Source organism: Seriola lalandi, unplaced genomic scaffold (assembly GCF_002814215.2).
Source record: "Seriola lalandi dorsalis isolate HSWRI2012SDOR001 ecotype SW California unplaced genomic scaffold, Sedor1 jcf7180002054660, whole genome shotgun sequence".
In the NCBI taxonomy this organism is placed as follows: domain Eukaryota; kingdom Metazoa; phylum Chordata; class Actinopteri; order Carangiformes; family Carangidae; genus Seriola; species Seriola lalandi.
The window spans coordinates 882,190-909,020 of record NW_019525213.1 but is presented as its reverse complement, the minus strand read 5'-3'; the positions used below and the strand labels follow the sequence as shown (position 1 = coordinate 909,020).

General features: G+C 41.6%; 2 protein-coding genes across 3 annotated transcripts; one reads left to right on the top strand and one right to left on the bottom strand.

Moving 5' to 3' along the window:
* Positions 1–272: 272 nt before the first annotated feature.
* Positions 273–22,846, top strand: ccdc162 (coiled-coil domain containing 162). The gene is made up of 46 exons (XM_087177888.1): positions 273–412; positions 1,819–1,891; positions 1,992–2,102; positions 2,225–2,338; positions 2,651–2,845; positions 2,994–3,111; positions 3,956–4,089; positions 4,184–4,336; positions 4,627–4,728; positions 4,967–5,131; positions 5,216–5,301; positions 5,445–5,562; positions 5,753–5,956; positions 6,286–6,624; positions 6,744–6,944; positions 7,362–7,483; positions 7,560–7,788; positions 7,873–8,075; positions 8,842–8,994; positions 9,353–9,446; positions 9,539–9,673; positions 10,360–10,523; positions 10,622–10,733; positions 10,829–10,878; positions 10,991–11,122; positions 11,443–11,560; positions 11,883–12,060; positions 12,303–12,441; positions 12,858–13,011; positions 13,103–13,198; positions 13,446–13,610; positions 13,793–14,016; positions 14,620–14,731; positions 14,816–14,936; positions 15,032–15,141; positions 15,567–15,716; positions 15,855–15,902; positions 15,986–16,153; positions 16,378–16,530; positions 16,659–16,793; positions 17,261–17,413; positions 18,062–18,271; positions 19,076–19,190; positions 19,342–19,404; positions 19,646–19,797; positions 20,941–22,846. The coding sequence occupies exons 1-46, from the start codon at positions 279–281 to the stop codon at positions 20,992–20,994; spliced, it is 6,459 nt and encodes a 2,152-aa protein (XP_087034014.1). The 5' UTR covers positions 273–278; the 3' UTR covers positions 20,995–22,846.
* Positions 20,235–26,806, bottom strand: zbtb24 (zinc finger and BTB domain containing 24). Of its 2 annotated transcripts, none has more exons than XM_023420992.2 (7): positions 26,771–26,806; positions 24,579–25,439; positions 23,831–23,998; positions 23,509–23,589; positions 23,340–23,423; positions 23,146–23,227; positions 20,235–22,404 (listed from the first exon to the last, which is right to left on the bottom strand). In XM_023420992.2, the coding sequence occupies exons 2-7, from the start codon at positions 25,411–25,413 to the stop codon at positions 21,534–21,536; spliced, it is 2,121 nt and encodes a 706-aa protein (XP_023276760.1). In that variant the 5' UTR covers positions 25,414–25,439; positions 26,771–26,806; the 3' UTR covers positions 20,235–21,533. The 2 variants fall into 2 exon arrangements, with proteins under 2 accessions (XP_023276760.1, XP_087034019.1); XM_087177893.1 differs by lacking the exon at positions 26,771–26,806 and adding an exon at positions 26,590–26,746.
* Between the last annotated feature and the right edge of the window lie 25 nt (positions 26,807–26,831).

Genomic DNA, 26,831 nt, shown 5'->3' with positions numbered 1-26,831 from the left:
TGAAAAGCCCAACAGCACTGACATCATGTTATCCTGACAAAAGAAAGACTCCAGTGTAACGTTAGAGCCCTCTACAGATCAAACGCAGTCACCGTCTGAGTCCAGATGAAGGAGAGGAAGCCCGGCTGCAAGGGTGTTTGTCTCCATGGAGACACCACAACAAGTCGGCATGGAGGCAGAGATTTAGCAGCACTAAAGGAGGTGTATCTTTTAAATGTTTCAAATCTAGTCTTCCCAGTCTCTAAATGTTTTGATGGTGAACTAGAAGAAGATCTGCCATGTGTGACCTGTACAGAGTTTCCTCCTCTGACAGAGTGCAGCAGATGGAGGCAGAGCTGTCGCATCAGCTCTCAGCACTCAGGGCGGAAATTGAGGAGAATGGATTCTCACACGGAGCAGGGAAATCATACAGGTGTGGATGTGGTGATGTGCGGTGATCGTTATTATTTTATTTACAGCCTTATTCCAGATAACAGCTGCAAGTAATTCTTAGTGTTTTACCAGGTACTTAAAGTCCGCCAATCAAAAATATCTTTTGCTTTTTTGTTTATTGCTACTTCTCTTTGATATCTGAGGTTCACAGTTCAGGATGAATGATGATGATGAAGAGAGTTTTCACATTCATCTGCTGAAGTGGGAAAAGTTTCTTTGTGCTCACCTTCAATCTGAGTCTATGACATGTAGATAGAAGCAGGACTTTTTGACATCACATCTTGGTTGGAAGCTGATCCAGGTTCAAAATACCAATTTACATAAGTGTGAAAACCTCCAGTGGACCCACACTGAGACTTGTGCACAGCAGTTAATCTTTTAAAACAAAAAATATTTGCATTCTCATAAATTGGAAAGAGTAGATGTAATTTTAAGAATTTTTAATTAGGTATTTGTTTTTTGTTTTTTTATGGAAAAAGCACTAAAGATACAATTTATTATACAAGCAGAGTGTTTTTATATGTGTTGAAACGTGTCTGGGGGGGAATCTTTCATTTCTGTTTTAAACGATTTCCATTGCCATGTAGGTGGAACTTAAATCAGGCAAGTAGAATTTATTGCAAGTAAAAAATATAATTTTCTAACAAAAATCAAATCAAATGTGTACAGCTGATTTTCAAAATAGTTTGGGCACCAATTGTTAAATCTGTTCGCTAGAAGAGGAATTGTATTATATCTTTGGGGACTCCATAACCTGTCCTCTAGTGCCACCATCAGGTCAACATTTCAGTCTGTCTTGTTCTTTGGTTTATGATCAAATATCTGCAAAAAAGACAGCGTTCAAATCAGCCTCAGATTTGTCTTTACTGGTAATTTGCAAAAGTTAGCATGTTGATACACTAAACTTATATGTGAACATGGTCGAGATTACACTTATCAAACAGAAGCATGTTAGCTTTTAGCTAAAGCACCTCTGTGCCAAAGCAGAAAGTAGATTTGTTTAAAATAGTAAAAACCATGTAATTTATGCTAAAAACCTGGCTGGAACTCAAAATTCTGTGATATGGGTAAATACTAAAGAGAAGAGGAGTGTTAAAGTCTGTGTGCTGACCCAGTGTTTTCTGGGACACAGTAGCTATCTAGCTAACTTTTGCTAACATTAGCCACCATAAGCTCTTGGTAATACCAGACCAGGTAGGGCTGAAACAGCAAAACTCCTGAGTTTGTTAATTTGAGGAAGGATGCATTTATAATTTCTTAATTGAACTTTTTATTTGTAAAAGAAAGATTTTGATATTTAATTTTTTTTTCAAAGTTTCATCATCTCACTTTAAAAGCTGTTTGGCAAAGAGCTTTTTTAAAAACTAATTTCAAGTTTTGTTCCAGTTCTGTTCCACCTCCAAAAGATGTTTCCTTCTTCCGTGTAGAGAGGGAACACACACTGAGGAGGGGGCTTCAGGTGAGACAATCCATCTTTTATTTTTATCCAGGGGAGTCTGCGGGGCTGAGGAATATTAATCAGTCAATTTCTAGGTCATGAATCAAACTCCTGGTTGCAGGTGGCTGAAGCTTTGCCGGTTCAGTCTCAGGCTGACGTGATGCAGAGAGAGCTGGAGAGCTGCTTGAGTCTTGAGTACACACCTGACAGTCTGCCTCCTCTCCTGCACCAGGTGAGGACAGCACCAGCTCTCCTGAAAGCAAAAGTTTATTTATGAAAAAAGAGCTAATATACGAAATATATGAGAGAAGGCTAATTTAAACTAATTTCTTGTTTTGTAATTTTTTTCCACAGTTTTATACGGACAGATCGTATCACTTGGCTCAGATCAAATATCTGCTCATGCTGAGATGGAGGAGATTTTGTCGCCACACCAGCGTCATTGAGAAGCTTTATCCTCATTACAAGGTGACAGCATGAAAAGACAAACTCAGTCTCATTTTGCTTGGACTTTAAAGGTGAGTCATCGGGACTCATTATGACAGGATCGAGGTTTCGTTCTGGTGGTTCCTCCTTAAATGGGAAACTGCACTGATTTGTGTCACAGATCATTTTCTGCTATTGCAGTCGATTTTCATGGCTGACTAATCTGCAGATTATCCTCTCAGTTGTCTAAGAACAGTTGTCTATAGCCCTGTCCAAACTGTCCGAATAAACAACTAAACACGACTTTCCAGCTCTCTCATTTCACCAGATCACATCAGATTTGTTTCCTCTCAGGGTCAGGTGTCATACTTGACGAGTGAGTACGAGGACGCCGTTCAGAGAGCTCGCAGGCTGTCAGCGAGCAGAGAGAAGATCCTGACCGGCAGAGGAAACCCTGCTAACCTGCTGACTCAGGACGATGTGGTCATTTACCTCCGGTGGCTGGTCTGTCATCTGCACTCTGTTCAGACTGTTCACAACTTCCTCAGGGTAAAAACCCACAGACAGTTTTTATAGGATCAGTTTCTGTTATCCAAAGTGTTTGGTGTTTTATTTAAATACTGATTTACTTGTTTGACTTTATGTCATCAGTGCATATTCAAATAGGGTTTGGGGTTAATTTCATTTCTTCTAACAGGTGCTGCACTATATACCAGCTTGTGAAAGGAAAGATGAAGAATTTCAGCCAACTGCCAAAAAGGAAGAGGAAACTTTTCATCAGACTCAGCATACTGACGGTGAGAGCCAAAGCAGCAGTGGGCTGAAAATGTACTGACACTTGAGGTTTTAATGCAGAGGGTTTATCCTCTGTGGAGCAGAGCAAGATTCATGAGCATCTGACCATTTGATAAACAGATGATTAGATAATGCAATTTTGATCTGAGGAAAAGCTTGTCCAGAGTCCGAGTATCCGAAATCAAAGGGTTTTCTTCTGAGGACTATGAATATTGTCAGTAAATTTAATGGTTATTTGTCCATTACATTTTGATTTTATCTTTAAGTGGAATCATTTGCCTGACGGTTGCACCAGAGAAAAGGTCAGCGTGTTTCCAAAAACATTATGATTTACTGGCAAAATAATCTCACCACCACTGGAGGTGTGAACATCTGCAATCCCATGATGATGGAGCAAACTCCATCCTGCTGATGAAGATCATGTGAGATGATGGAAAACCCCAGAACAGCTAATAATCAGACCTCATAATGAGATTATTCTGACCATGATCTGTGATAACTTTAAATCAAAATCGTTTGAAATCACCCTCTGGGGATCATGAATATTAAGACTAAACTTTATTTTATTCTAGACAGTAGTTGTCTGTAATCTTGCTTTGGATCAAATTATTTTATTTTTAACTTTAGGAGCAGGGCAAAAATAAATGAAACAAAACAATATTAACAAACAAATCATAATAAAAAATAGCTGTAACTATAATAAAACCAACCAGGAAAAAGCGTCAACACAGATATATCATGTAAAACCTGAAAAAGGAAAAAATGCAACCTGGGATGTTTAAGGAGCAGATGATAAAAAAAGTGTAGCTTTGAGTGGAGATTTTCATACCACTGTTTTAAGATAGTTGTGTTCAACGACAGGAGAACATGTTCCGCTGCTCTCTGTTCACCTGGAGGAGTTTCTACCTGAGCTGCAGTCGCTCATCACCTACTTCCACTTCTCATATGACGCTGGGAAACTCAGGACCACTGCGGATGAGATGGAGTTGTTCAGCATGGTAATATGCACACAAATAAACATACAACCAAGTCTTTGCACCTGCGCTACCGCTATGAATTTAAATGGCATCTGGCCAATCTTGGCCTCACAAGGTGTGGAGGGAGTTCAGGACAATCTTCAGACAACAAGAGCAGATGAAAACATTTCCCCAGTACGACGGCACAGAGGTCAAACAGAGCCAGTGGGGGAGGACGAGTGGCAGCATGGCTCTGAGGAAGGAGGCCAACTGGATCCCTTTCATTCAGGTTTGAGAGAATAAATGATAAACCCACATACTTAATTCTATAGCACTATATTCTATAATTACTTAAAAGGTGGTCAAATGGTTTGTCAACTAGAACAGTTGAATCCAACCTTTTTTGCTAAAGACAAACAGTTTGTGCTCATGACTCCTTGTCACAAGAAGTTCAACCAAAGACTGATTCTCCTCCCACCTCACATACATTTTAAAGTGTTAGAGGCAGGAAGAGGTATCTATCTATTTATCCTTTGCAGGATAGCAGGTATTGACTGCGTGGACTGTGTTTTTTTTTAGGTGAAACCCACTCAGGATCCGTGGCAGCAGAAGCTCGTCACGAAGCTGAAGGAAAAGAAACGTGTGGACGAGCTGCTGAAGATGCACAGCAGGTTTCTTCAGGTGGACAGAGGTTTAGCTCTGAATCAATGTCGTGTCTCCTTTGAAGTGGAATCTGATGAACTGTAACTTTTAAAAAAAGTAGCTGCATTTAATATTATTTAAAATGAATTAAAAAAAAAACTTTCCTTGCTCTTCTTGTGCTCCAAATGTAACGAATAAGACCCCGCCTGTTTATAATGAAGCTTAAGCTGTGCATCAGGGGTTGAGTTATCTCGTACTTTGTCGTGTATCTTATCAGGTGTCCGATCTGCTCCACGTGGCTGCGGCTCTGAAAGACCACGGCGCCCATGTTGGTGAGTCACAGTCCGTACCCGCCTCCTCTGCCTCACGCAGCGGGAAGACGAAACGACAGAAGATCTCCGAGATCTGGACGAGCATTTACAACGCTGCGAGTTTACCTCAGGCATGTATTATCCAGTTTTCTGCTCAGACAGACAGAAACAACTGAGTCCTGCCACTACATTAAACATGATGTTCGTGTTGTTAGGAAACACACAGTCACTCATCCACATCCAGAGGCGGAGGACGCAGTGACATCAGGAGGCTGAAGAGTCAAAGGTCAACAAACGAATGGTGTGTTTTATTTTTGTAGAGAATACTGCAACAATGTGATATGGCAAGGTTTTTGTTTTGTTTATTTACTTTTTCATTCATCTGTGAAGCAATAAAACACAGGTGTTGTATGAACCTGCTTTAAAACACAGCTCCCCTGTCAGTCTGCAGCTTCTGGGTCTGGACGACAGTTTAGAGGAAGGAGCCTCAGATCTCATCGTATCCAGAGGTGCTTACCTGTCCCGGACTTACCTGCGTCACCTCAAGCTTCGAGAGCTCCAGGTGAGGCAACACTAGCACGTTGTGGCAGTGGTGTGTGTACTGGCTGTTGTTGGCCAAAAAGTAATTAGTATAAACTCACAAACATAAGAGATGTTTTTACATTTTCTTCCTGAGCTCAAACGAGAGCCTGATTAGGAAGGTTCTCACTGCTGCAAATGCTTCATCTTTACCTTTGTTTCTCCGTCCACAGCGCGTGTGTCTTGGGATGCTGAACTACCTGCGCTCTATGGAGAGGATGTTAACCTTTGACCTGGCAGGTCTGCAGCTGGAGGAGGGAGAGCTGTGCAGCACGGCGGAGGAAAGCAGCTGGATGAACGCAGCCAGAGGAGGAAGCGGGGAGGCAGGAGGTCTCGGCTCGCTCCAGAACAACCACAACACTCCAGTTGACTATAAGGTAAAGACTAGTGTGTTTGACATGAATTCTGCCTTTCAGAGTAAATGTAAAGCACATATTTGGGTATTGACATGTATTTAATGGATCAAATAAAGAAAATTCAAACTGCCTCCTACGATTCAGTCATAAGCAGCGCCAAGCATTCTGTGGAGGTACAGTTTTATCAGCCTAAAGCGGAGCTGCAGTATCTTCCTGTCTGTCTTCATGGTTTAATGCAATTACAAACATAAGCATGAAAAAAAAAAAACTTTCAAAAAGTTGTAAAAATATACAGCGTTCATAATCTCTTGTTTGCTTTAATCCAGTGTTATGACTTCTTCATTTTCCAGGTTCATTGCTCAGAGTTTATGGAGTTTGCCGAGGTGGAGAATCTACATGATTTCTACAGAACTGAGGAGCGTTTCATCCACACCCAGGACCAGAGAGGGTTTTACATCGTGTACGACGCTGCTCTGAAGGACCTGGAGAAGCTGGAGGATGAGCTTCTTCTAGTTGGCTCGCACTTTATCCAGAGGAAACGGACTGAGACGAAGGGAAAAGCCGAGGGAGCCTCCACCTCGGCCTCGACTGCAGACTTCCACTGCTGGGCCGGGACAGACGTGGACCGGGTTGCAGTGCTTCTCGACTTGTGGACGTGTGAGACGGAGTTTTTGGAAAGCAAAGTACAGGTACAGTGATGGATAAAGAGCACTGCTAATGTGATCATTTGTTGGCTCATGGTTCAAAGTTCATGGATCAAAAAGCGGTGCATCTTAATGAGCTGTAAACTTGTCGTTTTTTCCTCCAGCTGTTAAACTGTTACTGTGAAGCCTACCAGCATGCAGCAGGGACTGAGGAGAGGTTGGCACTGGCCCGAGTCATCACTGACATCATGCACAGCAGACCGCTGCTGGACCTGAACCAGGATTACTTTGTTCAGGTCTACAGGGCCGAGACAGACTGCCTGCGAAGTCACCAGAGGCTGATCAAAGACGTTCTGGATAATCAGGTGAAAACAAAAAGCCTGCAGTGGATTAAGGATGGATGAAAACGTATGAATGTTAGTTTTGAACTGGAGATGCAACAGGTAGTCGATGAGTTGATTGGCTGATTGAACGTTAATTATTTTCCTGTTTTGACTGTTATTAGTTTTATTTCAAGTGCTGAATATCACTGGTTCCATTTTCTTTACCTTTTTAACTTTTCACAGACTAGAATGACAATTAATAAAGAATATAATTGGCAGATCAATTGATAATGAAAAATAATCATTCATAGTTGCAGCTCTAGTTTGAATCTAATAACTAGTGTTTTGTCTTTTTTTAGAGTCTGATGCGCCTCGTTCAGTTTTATCTCGTCCTGTACGTTGCTTCAGTTAAATCTTCCGCCTGCTTGTTGTGACAGATTGTGTTGTTCGTCTCATCAGATTGAAAAGCAGCGGCAGTTCCTCCAACGCATCTGGAGAGACGATCGTAAAGGCTCTGCTCATGAATACGGTCTTCCACTGAACTACGTCCCCAAACATCTGGTCTCACTTGGAGGCAGCAGGCGAGTAAACAGAGAAGTCAGTTCTACTACCCTGGATTTATACCTCTGTATTTACCTTCTCGTGGTCTGTTTGCAGCCCTGCACTGATGAACGTATTCCTCCTGGAGGTTCACCCGTCCCTCTGCGCGGCCGCTGCAGTCTATCGCGGTTTAGTCCAGGCTCACACAGAGCTCTGTCAGCTGCACCGAGCCACGAGAGTCTCTGACAGACTCGTCCTGCGGCAGAAGCTCCTGCAGCAGGCCCTGCACAGCTGGACGAGCCTGCCTTCACCCGGAGCCTCCTACAGCTCTCAGATACAGAAGGATGTAGGTTTTTCTTTTCAAATGAATTTACATAAAGAAATGAAACATCTTGAACTCATTTCCTGTTTCTTTTGCTCCACCTCTCAGCTGTTCTCAGGTGTGTTTTTCGAGGACACGCTTTTGGTCCAAAAGGTGGGGCTGTCATTAGTGAAATCTGCGGAGGAGAGGGACATGAAGCAGGGGAGAGAGAAACAGTCGTACGCAGTGGAAACTTTCTCCAAGCTGCTGGAGCTCGTCACCATCCGCCATCGGCTGCTGGAGTCGGCCTCTGAGACCGCACATCTGGCACAGTTAAGATAACACTCACACCGGGGTGGAGGCAGGTCTTCTGTCCGTTTGTTTTAGCTTACTCTGACCCAAGCACACGAGAGGGAAATCCAACTAAAACAAATAAATTTTATTTATTTATTTCTATATATATAATATATTTTTTATTTAACTTTCATTTTACCAGAAGAAACTTTTAATCAGGCAGCAAGTGAGTTATTAACAAACAACATAGGACTGAAAACACCAAATATAATATCATGAATTCCTACTGTACTCAGATATAAGATTTCATCCAAGAAATGTCCAAAGAGTGCCATAAAACAACTCAAGGGATATAAAGTACTAAAACAGTCATTAAATATGCCTGTTAATCATCATATTTCAGTATTCTGTCTTTAAATGTACAGTATGTGTCAATTTGTCATTTCCATGTCCACATTCTTTTCAGTTTCCTTCTTCTTTTCCACAGTTATTATGACCTGAACTATGAACTATTGTCCTGAAAACTCTGATATAATGAGTTCATCTGCCAGTTTCTCTTTTAATTTTCCATTTTCTCTACTTCTGTGTAAAATTAATGTAGAAAATTTGATTTAGAAGCTGTAGATTTTGAAATTCACATCCTCTAAAAAGTAAAGTCACCATGGATGAAAATCCTGAAAGAGCTCAGAAAAAAAATTGTTCCATGTTCCTTCCTGTCGGTCTGGTGACACCACTGTACATCCATTAGGAAACAACTGAAGTTCAGTGTCATGTCAGGCTGTGACACTCAGTAATTCTCTCCAGGTTGTACCAAACTGTGGCTTCAGAGCTCGGCTTCAACGAGTTCCACCTGTATCTGAGGCCGGTGCAGTTTGGGGTCGCTGAACCGAAAGCCCAAACAGAGCAGCGGCCTATTTTTATCACAGCGGTACTGGAGGATGACACTTCTGTGGACAGGTAAATAATCCCACTACATGTCTTATTTCCATGATTAAATTTTCCGTTGGACATCACAGACACATCCAAAAGTTAATACTGTATTTCAGCTCTTACTGTTTTCCAGTCAGACACGGCTCTTATGTCAAAATCAGCCTCATGCTTTATTAAAACCTAAAGAGAACTGTAGCTGATCATCAGGAAGCTGCACCTGCAACATGTTCTGCACTAATTTAAAACAGATGTCAGGGTGTGTCCGCTGTATGCGTGTTTTTACCTCTTAGCCCTGCCTCTCCTCGTGTGCTCCATTATTTCTGCTGCTCTACAACAGCACTGATGTGTTTTCAAAGGGAATTAAAAAGTGCTCTGTCTGCTGCAGGTTCACCCCGTCCCACCTTCCTCTGAGTGTCCAAGAACTGGACGAGAGCCAGATCGGCAGGTTTAGCTTCAGCTCAGAGGAGGCCGTTATTCACGTATGTTACGATGAAGCGTCGGAACGTATTAACTAAGAAAATAAATGAATAAACAAAACAGATTTTTTTTTTTTTTTTTTTTCATTTGGAAGCTTATGAACCAGCAGAGTATGGAGAACCTCCAGGTGACTCTGGCCTGTCAGGTTACACAGAAGAACGCCTTGATAAGCGCTGTGAAAGTGGCTTGTGCCTGCTATTGGGCAGAAAGTGTGACATCATCAGCTGAGGTGTGTATTCTTCAGTGGTGTTTAGTGACTAAATACATTTACTCAAGCGCTGTTCTTAAGTTTGACTTTGAGTTCGATACTTGAGTGTTTCCATTTAATGCTACTGTACATTTCTACTCTACTTTCACTGTAAGATTTTCATGAAAACATATGATAAGGATTGTTTTTCCTGCCTCATTATTACAGATTTAAACCTTATTTAGCTTGTGTGTATATATATATATATATATACACACACACACACACACACACATATATATATAAATATATATAATATGTATACTATTGGTAATTATTGTCTGATAATGTAACATATAATTGTGTATAGAATGAATAAACTAGCTCCATCTTAACAAGCTAAGTTTAGCTAATAATAATGCATCGATGTATAAGCAGCATACACCTCAACTAGCTGAACTTAAACTATAATACTAAACTATACTATGATATAACTGATGATAGTTGTGGGATAATGCAGCATATAACGGTGTAACACTCACAGGGGCCATTATTGTGTGTGTGCACATTTTTTGCTGATAATGCTTCTGTACTTTTACTTCAGTAGGATTTTACACAGGACTTTATTTTTCCATGAAAGGTACTGTGGTACTTTGACTTCAGTAAAGGGTCTGAATACTTCTTCCCCCACTGGTGTTGATCAAAAACAAACTGTTCAAACGTTGCAGGTTATTTACTCTCAGAGCGACGACGACATTCATCCCGATAAAGATGTGAAATCTGCAACGAGACTTGACTCCAAACCTGGAAGCGACACTGACAACCTGCAGGAAGAATCACACTCTTTACCTCCCAGTGGCTCCAGGAGAACTCCCATCACCACCAAGGAGTGGTAATTTTCCCCACTTGAAGAACAAATTACACTGGTGATGATTAACGGCGCCTTTGTTCTGGCTCTTTAATAAACAGAATCGTGTTTTCTGACTCCAGGCTGATGGAAGCCTTTGTGTCCATCCAGCTGGAAAAAGTGGGTCTGCGTGACAAGATGCTGAATTCATTTATGAAGAGGAAACAGGCCGTGGGGGGTCTTATAAAAACCCCAGTGAGTTGCACAGTGGTCGATTTCCAGGGGGCTGAGCAGGATGATAAATGTGATGATCTGCCCATGAAGTAAAATTAATTTCTCTCACTGCGCAGGAAGAAGCAGCAAAGATCAAAAGGAGCCTCATAATCGACTTCCTCATGAAGTAAGTCCATGAGAAACGAGTCCATTCCTTCTGTTACAAGACAAGACAATGTACAAGCAATCGTATTAGTTCTTCTGAGTTTTTCCTGCCCTTAATGTTGATATTTCCACAGATTCAACACACAGATGTCTCAGTACTGTGTGAGAGCGCAGATTCTTGCATATTACTACAGTCTAACGTCTCTTTTGGACGACGTCCCCTCCGTCCGTCAGTCCCACTTCACGACACAACAAGCCAGCGAGCAGTAAGTTATTTTGGATTCAGGAGTTGACCTTTGCCCTCACCCCAGGTACAACCCGCTTGAGTTTTATGGTTTATTAATGTGCAAAATAGAAGAATAATCACTCAGCGTTGATGTAAGAGTCCAGGTGCCCAGCTGACATCATACTACCATCAAATCCTTACAAAAATACAATGTAAAATCAGCAGTAAAATAAACGGTATATTCATGGTATATTCCCCAAAATGGAAAACAACAGTAAATCAGGTCAAAATCCATTCACATCAAAACCAAAACAAGCAATAACCAGAATAAGCTTGTGCATGTTCCTTCCTCTCAAACAGCACCTTTGGGCGTCAGCACCGGCAGCTGTTGTCTGCAGACGGCAAAGCTCTCCTCAACCTGTGGGTCGTCCCTCACTTCTCTGAGGTGCTTCACATGTTCAAGACGCTACAAGTCACGGTGAGACGCTTATACACGTAAGTGAGACTGCACATCATGCGTCAGTGATAAGTTTAGCTGCTTTCACTTTCAGGCTTTTCTCATTTAAAAAGCATTGGTTTACCACAGAGCCGAGTGGATCAGTCTGTAGCATTTTGCTGCTTGTTTTTTGTCCTCCATGTTTTCATGATGGTGAAGGAGAGAAATTCATATAAGTTAGAAACTATATGAGTGTCTTTAATTCACTTCCACATCATTTTTAGAATCTAAATCCTCTGGAATTTACTTTATTCTGCTGTTTGTCAGGAGATAATTTGCCGCTCTGTTGTTCTTTTTTCTACAGGCCTGTGCCACAGCGCTGCATCACACTCTGCAGATAGTTTCAGCTCTTCATGACATTATTTATTACCTGGTGAGTTTTTCCAGACTTGGAAACACTGAAAACCCCTGTAGCTTGAGGAGAGGCCAGGAGGCACCAGGCTCACTTCTCGTAGCTGACTGGGGAGGCACTGAAGGCATCGGTGGGTAGATGTTTCAAATAAAGCACCACACCCGACAATATGGAAATACTCGTAGTAACAGGAATGTCATTAATCCAGTCAATGGCAGGAAAGATGGTGGATCAATTAGTCCTTTTTACTCTTTGCCAGAACAGTGGACAACACTGACAAAGCAGTGTCCACAATCTAATAAAAGGCCGATATGTTGACAACGAGCAGTAATCTCATGACATTACGTCTCGCCCTCTCTGGTTGCTGCACAGGGGCGGAGCTGCTGGAGATCCAGCGACAGGTCGAGCGTCTGTCTGATCCCAGTTGCCCGGAGTCTGTCGGGCGTCTGCTGCAGCAGCGCAGGCAGGTGCTGCTGTTGCAGTTTGACACTGCTGTCAGACACCTCATCAGGTCAGTGTATGAGAGCAGTAGCAGCACTGCCCGTCATACCCTGCTGTAGCTGAAACCTCCAGTCTGCCGCTGCCGTATTGACTGTCACACACTCCTCCAGCCTCTTTGAGAACTGGTGATTTTGCATTTTTCCCCACTAATCATAAAAAGTCATTCACACAGAACAGAGAGAGAGAGAAAGCTCAGTTTAGTGGCTTTTTCATATTGCTCCATTTTCTTCTTGCTCAAGGCAACGTACAGTTGACCTTTCTGTAAGTGGTTGTCGTACAGCAGCAGAAAACACATATAAAACAATTGTTTGATGTAGTGTTTGGTCAGTTTCAACACATGATACTATCACTACATAATAGAGGTATTAAATGCCACAGAAACACTTCTCCACTTCTCCATTTCTCTCATGTTTTTCTCGTGTTCAGGGAGGCGTTCCTCTCCTCCGGTGATGTTGCATCTTATCAGAGTGTGAGTGACAACATGGCGGCTGCTCTCCCTCTGCTGAGTGACATTATTCAGACTGACGTGTTCAGTCTCACGCTGCCTGTTCCTCGACCTCTAGAGACTCGCGGCCGTCAGGTTGGTTTATCACATCGTATCATGTCATGCACCTGTATCATGTCATTTAAAAGTACATGTAAAGATGAGGGGACATATTTTTCCTCTGCAGGCACAGACCATGTATTCGTGGAGAAGTTTCATATCCTGTCATGGACTGTTCCCTCTGCGTGTTTGGGACATACCATCCATCGAATACTGCATGCAAGTTCAACTCATTATATGTCGCCTCACATTCTTATTTTTCCTTGCTAATGCCTGGTGATGGCAGCTTAACTCACTCAGTTTCAGAACATGTGCTCAACTCATGAGATACGTTATAGAAATCATATATTATCTTATATATGTAACAGAAAGATTGCCATGAAACTTAGTGACAAAGAAGACGTAGAGAGACACAATCTGACAGACGAGGTTTATTCCAGATGACACAGAGGAGTTGTGTTTGTGTGCAGCTGTGTCTGAGCGGTCTGAGCGACTGCAGCAGACTTCAGGCCAACGCGGCCGTCCTCGGCGTGTCGCTGCTCATGGAGGACGTCCTGAACAGCGGAAGAGACGCGAGGCCGGTCCGTCTCCACGGCAACAAGGATGACCTTCTGCACGATGGAAAACCTAATGAAGTAAAAGACTGTTTATAAGTTGTTATGGCAATTCATGCTTAACCAGTTCCAACGAGACAGCTCGGATAATCAGTGAATACAAGCTGTAAATATTGTATCTACAGGGCTGCTCATGTTATAAACCCACACAGTTGTATTTGTTATAAGTCAGGTTTGTTTACTGTGTTTTGTCCTGGTTTCAGGGGGATGAAAACTGCCTGGAGGCTGAAGTGGAAGAGGAGACGACGTGTGTGTCAGACTCCAGTCCTCCTCTTCAGGATCTGGTTCGAGTCCAGTCTGTGCTGAAGGGTTTCCTCCTGCTGACCAAGCAGCTTCAGGTCTTCAAGGAGAGCTGGGCTCGAAGACGTCTGGGCCCTGACATCTTCACTACGCCCAGCTTATATCAGCAGTTTGTGAAGCTCTACAGGTACTGCAGAAGAGGTTTAGAAGCAGTGAGGATTGTAGTTTAGTTATAACATACGAAACCTGCAAAGCCATTTTCTTTCCTTTTTTTTGTCTTTTAAGGCTTTTTAAGAATAAAACTGTTCAGGAATCAGTGAAAATAGTCAAATTTAAAGACACTTAATATTGTTACAAAACAGTTGAACACTACTCAACCAAACATTCTCACCACAAGGTCCATTTAGTAGCTGCTCTGGAACTTTTTGCCATGTCCTAGTGTTTTCATCAGCAGATGATGTTTGCCTGGTTTTCATGAAATTGTAGGTTTTCCAAATTTCATTTTTCCTGAGCACTTTAAGAAGAATTTAAGAATGTTTAATGTCCTCAAAGAGAAAAAACATTTTTATTTCAGTGATGACTAGACAAACTCCATCTGTTGATAAAGGCCATGTAATATGATTGAAAGCTCCAGAACAGATACTAAAAGGACATTGCATACCATCATGTTTTCAACTGCTGATCTACAATGAACTGTGAATCTGAGGTGTAACACCACTTTCTAATAGCTGGTGGCAATTATTTTATTATCTGAATTGGTTGTATTTGCTTTCCAGAGCTGAGATATGAGAGCTCTGGCTCAACACATGGGGAAAGAGCGAGGCTATGAGGTCGTGGTTTCTGGCAGCCAGTCTCTCCTGCCTCCTCCTGGAGCTTCAGAGGTCGATGTGAAAGCCTGGCAGGTACAAGTACAACAAATACACACAATTATGGCCTCATGTCTTCATAACAAGACCTCATTACCCTGTAAAATGTCTTCGTCTCAGCTTCACAGACTGCTGGAGAGCACAGAGTGTGACATGATCAAAGCAGTGCAGAGGAGGATCAACAGAGAGCTGACCCTGGTGCTTTCAGAGCGAACCCGACAGGATACCTGCCTCCCAACAGGTACCCAAAAAAAACAACATCGCTCCTCTTATACAGAAGAGAAAACAACTGAATGAGTTTTAGTTACAATAAAAACATTCTGTGTGTTTGTACAGAGCTGTGGAAAAAAGCCCCAGTGAAGTACAGTTTGTCCCCTGAGCGGCCGCAGATGGTGGAGACGTTCATCCAGCAGCTGATGGAGGGAGCTGAGCAGGCGGAGGGACAGGTAGGAAAAAGTCATAATGATGCACAGTAACTGTAACATCTGCCTGAAATTTGTAATTAAAACTACCTGTATTCTTTATTTTGCAAACAATATATAAATCCTCAAGTAAGTGCAAGTGAAACCTGAAAGTTATATTTAAATACTGTTAAGTCCTCAGAAGAAATACAGGCATTGTGTTGTATTTCCATTAATAACTATGAGTCGCCCCTTGTCAAGCTTTTAATGGTACATATTCAATGCTATATTACAGCAGAGAAACAGTCTTGTAAACTACAGTATGTAGCTGAACTGCACACGTTCTGTGACCTTCACCAGAATATTTAAAAACGTTGTTGTACTTTATTATCTTCCTCTCGTCTCTCTGTTCAGATGCAACAGAAGTTTCCATGCGCTGTGATAATGTTCCTGAGCGTTTCCTCTTTCAGATGAGGCTCTCTCCGGATCTCCTCCAGCGGTGTGTGACTCTCCTCGGCTCTTCTCTGATGGAGCGGGAGCGTCGCTGCTTCCTGTTTTACTCACACTTTTACGAACAAATCCTGCAGCAGCAGACGCAGCTTCTGTACCAGAGAGAACAGGTACGTGTGGAGATGACTATGGCAGTTTACATAGACGTCTTTTATTGAAGTATTTAAAAACTAATGCTTGTATATGAATACCTAACTTCATTCCTTACAGCCGACTTAATTTATCTTCTTTTCCTGTTTTAACCTCAGGATTTAAAGAATCTGAAGGACTCTCACACAAGCAACCTTCACACAGAGGTGGGTCCTGTAACTACACAACTACAATGAGTGAGTTCCTATGAATAAACAATGTCACTGGTACTGTTGTTGTTGTTCCACAGGTGGCAGGTTTATGTCGTGGGATGATGTTGGAGATCTCAGCTCTGCAGGCTCGAGTCGCTCACCTGGAAGAAGAGAAACGATCTCTAGAGGAAGAACTCGGTCTCAGATTTAAAGAGCGATACGACCCTTTGGTCCGACAGCTCTTCTCTACCTGCATCCAGCTGAAGGTGAAGAGTTTATATCACACAATCTATTTTTTTCACCTCTTCAACTTCATCCTAAGATTTAGAAGAGATAAACTAAACTTTATAAAATACTTTCTCTGAACTCATTTTTATTTTCTCTACAATTGTGTTTCTTTACTTCTTCCCTCTAATATTTTGTCACGACTTATTTACTTTTTGAGGCGTTACAGAAATGCATTTGTCCTCTCCACCTGTCTGTGTCTCAGGCCAGACTTGATGAGTATCGCCGACAGATGGAGCAGGATGTGAGTGTGACGGTGAACAGAGTAAGAGCGGAGGGAGTGGACCGAATTATGAAGCTGAAGAAGAAGTACGGCTGCACCAAAGACGACGAAGGACTCACTCTCACACAGTCGAAGGTACAGCGCAAGACTTTCATGTGTGTAAATCACTTAATCATTTCAACATCTAAAAGAAATGTTCATCAAAAGAGAAAAATATTCATTACTTTTCCCGCACATGCCGATGTGCCATATGCGTTTGTTAGAAGGAGGAAGTCCATGAGTTGAAGCTGGAGAACAGCCGGCTCACGGCTCTGCTCTGTAAAGTGAAGGCTCTGAGTCGATGGAGGCAGGTGGTCGACCAGGAGAAACTTCACAGACGGCTGCTCCAGACTCAGCAGGTCAGCAGCAGGATGAAGGGAAATTCAATATTCAGAAATCAGATTCATTTCTGCAGAAAGGCAACGAGAGCGAAGCAGACAAATGTTCTGTTTTACTCTGTGTCTCATGTAGTTTCCACCCATTACTTCTTTTAATATCAAGCATATCAAAAGTAAAATCAAAAACATCACAGTAAATATGTTAAATTGGTCACAACAAGCTTCATATTTTGACTGGAACTTTGCAATCAGTCTCTCGTTGATCTTTTAAAAGCTCTTTTCAGCAGTGAAGGATAATATATAACAAATCTTTTTCTTTTTTTTATGTACAATAAACTTATTTAAACTGATTTATTGCATCTGAACCGTTTTTGTGTTTTTACTGCCAGATATTTAAATTTATCCTGAATTCTTTGTTGAAACATTGTTTAAGAAAGAGTGATCATCATAAGAGCATCACAGTTGTGGTTGTTACCTGCTGTGTCCAGAGGGAGATTACCAGTCGCACCGAGGCCCTCAGGGTGAAGATGGTGGCAGAGGAGGAGGTGGTTTTCCTGCAGGAGGAGCTGGACGCCGCCCGGCAGCTGCTGACCTGCTGCCAGGCCGAGTGCAGCCGCACCAAGAAGCTGCTCGGCAGGAAGGTACGCATGGTCTCATCAACGCTTTACCGCTGCTCAAATATGGACGTCAACTGTAAAGAAAGTTACATTTCTGCTGACTGTTAGAAAACTCATAACTGGATGTAGAGAGAGCTCTGCTGCATTTTACACTCCTGCCTGAAAAATTAGTGTAAATGTATCAATACACCAACCTGTTAACAGACATGACAGGAAATATAACTGATAACCACAGTATTTCTTTTAACTGAATGATTGAGTTTAGTATTTAATCATTCACTGTATACCATAAGATAATTGTGGAGGGAAGTTTTTCAAGTATATGTATCCAAATGATCCTGACTTTAAAGGTACAGTCCCTCTCGTGTTGAGTCTTTAAAATGACCATAGAATGAAAAATACACTGGCTGCAATTTTATTTTCTGAAGTGATTATTCTACCTATTATTTTAGTGATTTATTTTAGTTTATTGTTGGTCTGTAAATTGTCAGCAACTTGTAAAACAAGGTCTGTGACATAGTGTTGATTTTAATGTATTGTTTTGTCCAAAACTGAAAAATATTCAGTTTACTATTATAGAAGAGTAAGTTGATGAAAAAATAAGGACAGCTTCCTGCAACAGATAACAAACTATTGATGGATTATTATTATTATCACAATGGTTGCTCACAGACCGAAGAGCTGCAGGCGGCCAGGCATCAGTCGGCGCAGGAGTCGCGCAGCAGGCAGGAGGTGGACAGTTACCGAGTGCAGAGCCTGGAACAAATGAGAGCCGACGTGGAGGAGAGAGACCGACAGCTCCGAGCGCTCGGCGAGCAGCTGGACAGAGGCGGCAGGATGAACCAGCTACAGAGACGACACAGCACCAAACAGATCCGACAGGTCTGGGAGTGATACTTATCACAGTAATGTGTGTGAGAGTGATACAGCTGCACAGAACAGTGTCTCTCTACTGTCAGACATAAAACATGTTGTCACTGTCCTGTGAAATCCATTTACTGTATCTCCAAAATTCCCACTTTTAATTAGCATGGCCCCTTTCGTCAGATGCTCCAATGAGAGTTTGAACGTTTTATTTAGCTTTAAAAATACGAGAATTTTCTCAACCCAATTTATCTGATACTTGATTTCACTGAACAGTGACGATATGGCAATAAATGGTAAAGAAAAAAGGCAAATACCTCTATTCTCATATAGGCCCAAGTATATTTTAAATCAATTAAATGCTGAAGAACCTAATTTTAATCAAAAAGCATGAAAAAAATGTAGATCTCTTCCAGGTTTTATTGTTTAATGTGATGAGGATGCTCTTTTGTTTGAGGTTCGTGCTTCATAAATACACAGTATTTAGACAAAAAAACTTAAAAGTTTCATTTACTTATTTAAAATAATCTATTTAAAAGAACATAAAAGGAACAGTTTCATTTTTATGTCATCAGCACAACAGACTGCATAAAGAACATGAGGTGGCCTGGAATCAAGTAAAAAGGAAAAGTCATGTGATCACCAGAGTTATTAGGATTCATCCTCCTGGAACAATTAATATCTGTATCAAATTTCAATGCAATCGATTGAATGGTTTTTAGGATATTTCAGTCTGGACCAAAGTGAGCGGCTGAGCGTCATAACAGGGCTGAACGTGGAAAAGAAAGTAATACAAATATATTTCTACCTGTGTGGATCTAGGTGAAGGGCCAGCTACATCAGGAGCGCTGCCTCAAACAAGAAGCCTTTGAGCAAGTGGCCAAGCTAAAAAACCATGTGAACGACATGGAAGCAGCTTTCTCCAGGTGCACAACAGGTACGCATTCACAATCTGACGGAGTCTCTCGAGCCTCTGTGGACACCTCAGACCAACAGTCCACTCTGTCCTCCGAGACTTTCTCCATTTGCTTTAATCAATTTGACCTGACATTTCACTCCTCACTCTCTCTGTATCTCCTCTTCCTCAGGCCGAAGCAGGACTTGTTACACGCTGTCAGTCAGCAGATTGAGCACTAGAAGTCCCTCAGCAGGTACTGTACCCACCGCAGTGTCTTAATCTTACCTTCATCTCCGAGTAGTGAAATCATATCTTGTGAGTTACACTTTGATTTGCAGCTGTTCATGCGCTTCAGGAGTAAAATTAAAAAGGCACCAGATTGTCCTGAGACTCGTAACTTTTCTTGATGACATTTCAAGTTCTATTACAGATTGCATTTTCGCCTCCGCAGCGTGGAGCATTAAAGCCCGGTCTCTGTTCTATTTCTGTCTCAGGTCTACACGGGGACAGTCAGCAGCGGTCCTCCCTGCAGCTTGGCAGCCTCACACACCACACCGCACTTCAGGACTTTGCTACAGAGCCAAGACACCGGAGAGCAGAAACAGCCAGGGGCCGTTCAAACACAAGAATAGACAGACCCAAAGCAGTGAGTGGGCCTCAGAGGCACACAAGCAGAGTGTGTTTAACTGAGTTCAGATAAAGTTTAAACTCCTAACAGTGAAGTAGTGAAGTGCGGGGAAGAGGACGACACAGTAAATGTTTCGGAGCCTTTGATCAATGTGTCAGGATCTTCAGCAGCAGATAGTTTGCTCAGTCGTCATGGGATTGTTCATTTAAATTCAGTTGTTGGTGAATTACTTCCGTAAAAGTGAGATTATAACTTTAATTGAACTGTGGCCACAAGTTCCAATCACAGGACGATGGTAAACTTTAAACTGTAGTGTAACAACAGCAGAAGTGGAGATGACGTGAGTCTGCTCTACTATTCTACTACTATTTAAAGCTTTCTAAAGATCAGACCTGAAGCTGCTGGTCAAACCAGATCAAGTAACACTGTGGCTGAGCGAGGATTTGTCCCATCACTTATTAATTCCACTTTTTAATTTGTGACAGGAAGATTGTTATTCATTCTTTCAAAAGTTACAGCTTCACTTTCAACTGCCCAGAAAAAGAAAATGTAAACTTGAGCAGCTATTAAATGAAGCTTGTAAGATTGTTTAGTTAACTGCTGTTTCTGAGGTTAAGAATGAACGTCAACGCATTAGTATTAATTATCAGATACATCTTGTGGCCGTCCCACAAGAAACCAAAGGACAACAAAAACTTAAAAAAGCTAATTATTTTTTGGTTTACACTTTATTTGTATAGTCTACCTGTAGAGAGTTTACCAACAATTAGTTAACCATTTAATGGTTAGGGTCAGCGAAACAGTTGAATTGTTGAATTTCAACTAATAACCTGTTGAAATATTACAAATACTCTGGTGGACGATCCAAATAAAGTGTTACCTTTTTTATTTACCTAATTTATGTGCACGGGTCTCTTGTCAGCTCCGCCTTAGGGTAAACACTGTTGTATACTGATACATTTAATTTTAGTATTGCCTGGCTCTGTCCGTTTAAAGAGGCTAAGCAGTGAGCAACAGGCACTGTATATTTATAAAAAACAAGTTGTGTTTTACAAGATACAAACTGTAGCTTTTATAATGAAGTAACACAGTAAGAGTGTTGTTGCACTATCCTTGGATAAATACACAATCAACATCCAAAACTGTCTCTTTCTCTTTCAGGAGACGAGACGCCTGCGGATCCCGACTGCACAGACATTGTTACCAGAGCTGTGAGAGGCAGTAAATTACCTCTGGGTATTTCATAAAGCCATAACAAGCATTTTTATAGCTTTTTAGATCAATACCTGCATTTTTATCAACCAGCAGTGAAATCAGTGGTTTCATCTTTCGTCCAGTAGCTACAGTGTGAAATTCATCTGACGCTTGAAACCCACGTCATTGTAAAATTGTGTTATAGCTCGACCGATAATAGCTTATTGCAGATATACAGTATCTATATATATATATATCTGTGTAGGTGTTAAGTAACATGAAAGTGCATGTTAAGATAATGAATGTTTGTCAATACATCATTATCAGATTTCCATAACTCTCAAATATCAATATCAGCTTTAAAAATAGTATCCAGTGTTGGTCGTTCTCTGTTGCATAGAGCAGCTGAACCTGTTCCTTTAAAAAATACTGATAATTTTGTTCACCCATTACTCCATTACTGATGTGTACAGTAGCAGCATATATCAGTTTGGATTCAGCAACATCAGATTTAAGTCCTCAGTCATCCGGCCCACGCTCGGCCCACGCTCGGCCCACGCTCAGCCCTCCTGCGGCAGCCCGGTGGTGTACAGGTAGGAGACGGTTCCTGCCTGGATCTGAAACGTTTGACCCTGGATGTGGTGGCTGGAGATCTGCTCACTGGTCTGGCTGATGGAGATGGGCTGGCTGCTCTGGCTGCTGATGTGAATGGCCTGGCTGTGCTGCTCCCGGCCGACCTGACTGACGGCCAGCTGCTGGATGGGCTGATGCATCACCTGCAGCTGCTGGACGGGCCGTTGTGCTATCTGAAGTGGCTGTGGAGGGCCGTGGTGGGACTGCAGCTGCTCCATCGCCTCTTTACTCAGAGTGATGACATGCATCTGCTCAGACTGGTGTGGCATCTGTCCCTCCAGCATGTTGACGGTCTGATTCTGAGGGGCTTGGTCCACCACGGCGCTCTGAGTGACCAGAGCCACATTCGGCATGTGTCCTGACGGCTGGGTGAGGAGGGTGAGCCTTGAGTGGGCTTGTTCTGCCGTCTCGCTCTCTGTGGTGATGATGCTGATCTGCTGCTCCTGACCCGGAACAAAATTAATGTTGTTCACATCTCCCGTCACCACCAGCTGGATCTCCTGTTCAGAGCTGGACGGCAGCTGGTACTGCTGAAGCTGCAGGATGTTACGCACCTCCTCCTGAGGCGCTGCTGAGGTGTCTGCCACCGCTGCGTCTGATGAGGCCTCTGTTGACGCTGCTCTCTCCTTACTGTGGGATTTGGTGTGAGTTTTCAGATTGTCCAGGCGCGTAAAGGAAAGGTTGCAGAAGGAACAAGTAAAGGGTTTCTTTCCAGAGTGAGACATGACATGGCGTCTTCTCGCACTGGGGTCTGAGAATGATTTGTCACAGATGTTGCAGTCATATGGCTTCTCACCTCTGCAAAAGGAGGAACATAATGTCAGTGGATGGAACAGAATTGTAAAGTTATATCTGCATTAACTGACTGAAGATAGACTTCTAGCTTCATGAGTATACAATCTAACTTCAAACCCTCACAAGACAAGACAACACTATTGTCTATATCAAACAGAAATGGGAGAAAGACTCCCATTCTGGAGATATCTGAAGATTGGGATGACGTGTGATAAAACCAGGTCAAACTATCAGTTCAAGGTCCTGAAGCGAGTTCTGTTGGAAAAAGCATAATATGATATTTTGTGACTCCAAAAGTGAATTTTAAGTTATCAGGGACAGGATGAATACAGGAGGCACTGTGGTAAAAAAAAAAAAACTTGACTTGACTGTTGGGCTTATCCTTTCTTTTTTCATATTGGCACAAGATTGCTATAAAGAAATAAAGAATATTTTTGGAACGGAAGTTGATTGCTCTTTTGTCACATTATGCCTGGACGGCAAAACACCACACAAAGTCATGGCTCTGGAAGAATTCCTCTTTAAAATACTATCACAAGAAAATGGCTGCAGCCAAACCATCCAGCAGGAGACATCTGGACAAACAAAACAACAACAAACAATGGACTGCATGGAGAAATGATCTTAGAGGTTAAGACGACGATATCCGATGTAAAATACTGTAAAACACGAACTACATAATTATATGTGACCAGAAGATGAAACATTACAAATGTAATTGAAAGGTTAAAATATATTTCTCACCTGTGAATTCTGATGTGAGTCTGCAGTGTGCTCTTGGCTGTAAAACACTTCCCACAGATCTCACATGTGAAAGGCTTCTCACCTGTAAAATAATATTTATAAAAATACTTTTACATCTTAGTTCCACTGTAATATTATTAGCTTCAAATCTCAGTTATTATTCGCAGATCTGTTTAAGCTTCTTCTGATTTTACCTGTGTGAGTTCTCAGGTGTTTTTTCAGCTGAGCTGTGTCCATAAACTTGTGATGACACTGAGCACATTCAGGTAACGATTTACCTTTAATTAAGAAAAGAATAAAATCACATTATTCAGCCTTACAAGCGACCACGTTAGAGTTCCTTAATAGGCATTTGTTTCTCACCTGTATGAACTCTGTAATGACTTTTAAGTTGCCTCTTCTGAGTGAAAGTCTTTCCACATTTATCACAGTCAAAGGATTTCTCTATGGAAACAAGTAAAATAAAAATATAAGTCGAGCAAGAGAGAACAAGACACTCACAGAGGATTAATAGGATCATTAGTCTGGAATACACTCTCATCAAATGTCAGATTAAAATACAGAATAATTGTTCTATAATTAAATGTTTTATGTGCATCTATGATGGATGCATTAATGATGGGGTAAAGTTAATAACCAGACAATAATAGACATGCAGTGTGGTACTAACTTAATCAGATCCTACCTTTGTGGAGGTTCATGTGTTCCCGTAGGGAGTGTTTGGTGCAGAGCGCTTTGGAGCAGACAGTACAAACAAAGGGCTTCTCTCCGGTGTGCATGCGCTGGTGAACCAGCAGAGTGTGCTTCTGGGTAAAACACTTCCCGCAAACCAGGCACCGGAAAGGCTTCTCTCCTGGGGGGTACAGGTACAGGTACAGGTACAATATCCATCAGCAGAGTAATACAATAATAATGAGTCATGGTTCATTTGTGTTTGTGTCAGAGAGACAGATACTCCAACTTCACACCTCTTCCTAATAGACTCAATCATCTGTGATGGACGCTGCTTGTTTGTTAATTAAACCCTCGTCAGTCATAATTGAGCAGGTGTCACTTTTTCACACAGACATTAACTGTTCACCTGAGAGCTGCCACACATGGCTGCATTAACATTCTGCATTAACCATGGGGGAAAAAGATTAGCTGTGAGGACCCCACTGTACATGGCACTTTATAAAGATGGAATGATTAGTTGATTGATTCATTCATTCATTTGATGATTGACAGAAAATCAGCAACATTGTTGATAACTGATAAACTGTTTTGATCCATCTCTTTAAACAAAAATGCCAAAATTCACTCAGACAAGCTTCTCAAAAGGTGAATATTACTGAGTTTTCTATGATAGTATGATCAATTTTCCAAAAATATTTACAGTTAATCAAATTATGAAGACCCAAATAATATGGAGTAAACCTCACACTGCTGATTACCTGTATGAGTCCTTTGGTGAATTTTTAAAAAGAGGTGACTTTTAAACACTTTGCTGCAGTCCTCACACCGGGCCTCTGTGTTAGGATATTTCCTTTTCCTTCCCCTTTTCCCAGACTCTTTGTTAACTGCTGTGTCTGTGTGGTCCACTTTGTAACCTTTGTATTTTATTGGAGGCCTGATTTTGCGTTTGCTCTGTCGGCTCTGGTGCGTCTCTGGTTTGTAATCCGCATCGTCTTTAAGTAGTGAGTCAAAATGTACATTATCACAGTCCACATCTGCAGCCTGGGCTTCCTCTGAGCTTTCACATGGTACACTTCTCCCCTCCGGCTCTGTTATGGGTATATCCACATTTTTCTTAGGCCGTCCTCTTTTGCGTTTGGACACACCTAGCATCTCGGCTTTGTCTGCCTTTACCTCATCAGTTCTTACCCTTGCAGCAGAGCATGTGAGTTCAGTGAGCGCTTTGACAAGATCGTTGACCTCCATGAGATGAGCTGTGGCCAGGAGATGCTCTGTGGCGCTTTTCTCCAAAGACACCTGGGCACTGTAGATGAACTCCAGCACTGTAGAAAACATCTCAGCTGCCATACCGCCCAGTTTATAGGTCGACTGGCTGATGTGATCTTCTGCTGTGAACATGAGGGAGAAGTACTCGCTGCTTGCTGCCAGCAGGGCTTTGTGTGCCTTGAAGTGCACGTCTTCAACGACAAAAGTGACATCACACAGTAGATCCCTTTTCCTGAGCTTGTTGAATTTGCTCAGGATGCTCTGCTTATGAGATTCTGACTGAAGGGCCATGAGTGATGAAGTCGTGTCTGTGGTTTTCTGAGACATCTTCTCAAAAACAATCGCCTCTGTTCCTGAGGAAGATAAAAAAGAATCTGTCAAAACGAGGCAGGAACTGAGGTACAAACGTCTTTACATGTGTATTTAAATGTACTAAAATACATTTATTAAATTTTGCCTTTACTACTTGCTCCATGTATAGTCAATCAACTGGAGCTTCAACTAATGATTATTTTCATCAGTCTGATTAAGTCTGATAAATGTTCCCTTTCAGGTGTCCATTCAATTTGATTCAATTCAATTCATATTCAGTTTACTGTCATATATGACAAAGAGACGCAGCAGATCGTCACATCTGAGAAGCTGGAACCTGAATATGTTTGATATTTTTGCTTAAAAAAGACTTATTGATTACTACATTGATTGTTGCAGCTCTTTGTTAAAGAGTAAATAAATGTCCTTTGTGGGAAAAAAGCAATTCTTTTAAGTCCAGACCTAATTATTACTTTCTGTATTGATCAATCTGTAGTCTAGTGCAGCACTGATTAGTCAATTAATCTATTAGTCAATCAACAGAAAATTTTACATTCATCAAATTTTATAATCTGTTCATTAATAAAGCCATGTATAAGAAAATAAATTACAGCTTTCTGTTTGTATCATTGCAAGTGATTAGTGAAATTATGATGGGCATTTCTCCTATCACTATCCTATCCTATCCCAACACTACAGACTATAACTGCTTGCTTAATTGAAAAATAATCAACTGATTGATTGATGACGAATGCACTATAGTCTATGAATGTCACAGTTCAAAATGTCCTTTAGGAGCCCAGGCTGGTTTATTCATGTTACTTATCAGAAAGGTTGAAAACTCAGTTTCCAAGATTAAGAAAAGGTAAGGGAAAAAGGAATTCTGACATTATGAAAAGCTGGAAACAGGTGTTTGGTATTTCCCCTAATAATTGACACAAATGATTAATTAAATCACATTAAATCAAAATATTTATCAGTGGTTGATTGATTCAGTGTTTGTCTCAGTACTAGCGTTTGAAACGATACAATAAATTATTTTTACATGACTATATCTTTTGGCGCATGTTTTTTTCTACAACTGTTTTGTAGTGTCTGGCCCACTTGTTCAAAGTTTACCTGCTGATGTTTGCTTTCTAAACTACTGATAAGCTTTGAACAACCTGACGGTTAGCAAACATGCTAACTTACATCTTTTCAAACAATGCATCCGCTTCTAGCCAGAAACACGCACAATTATTAGAAACAGAAAAGTGCACCGCAAAAATGATGATGTACATTTAAGAAACATTTCTGTCACCACCAGGACCCGAACAGTTTGAAGCGCACAAACCTCGGTGTAATTTAAAACAGTGAGCTTTTAGGACCTTACCTTCGTTTCAGTGAGTCGTTGGACGGAGGACGTGAGTGTGACTGACTTATCGCGAGACTAG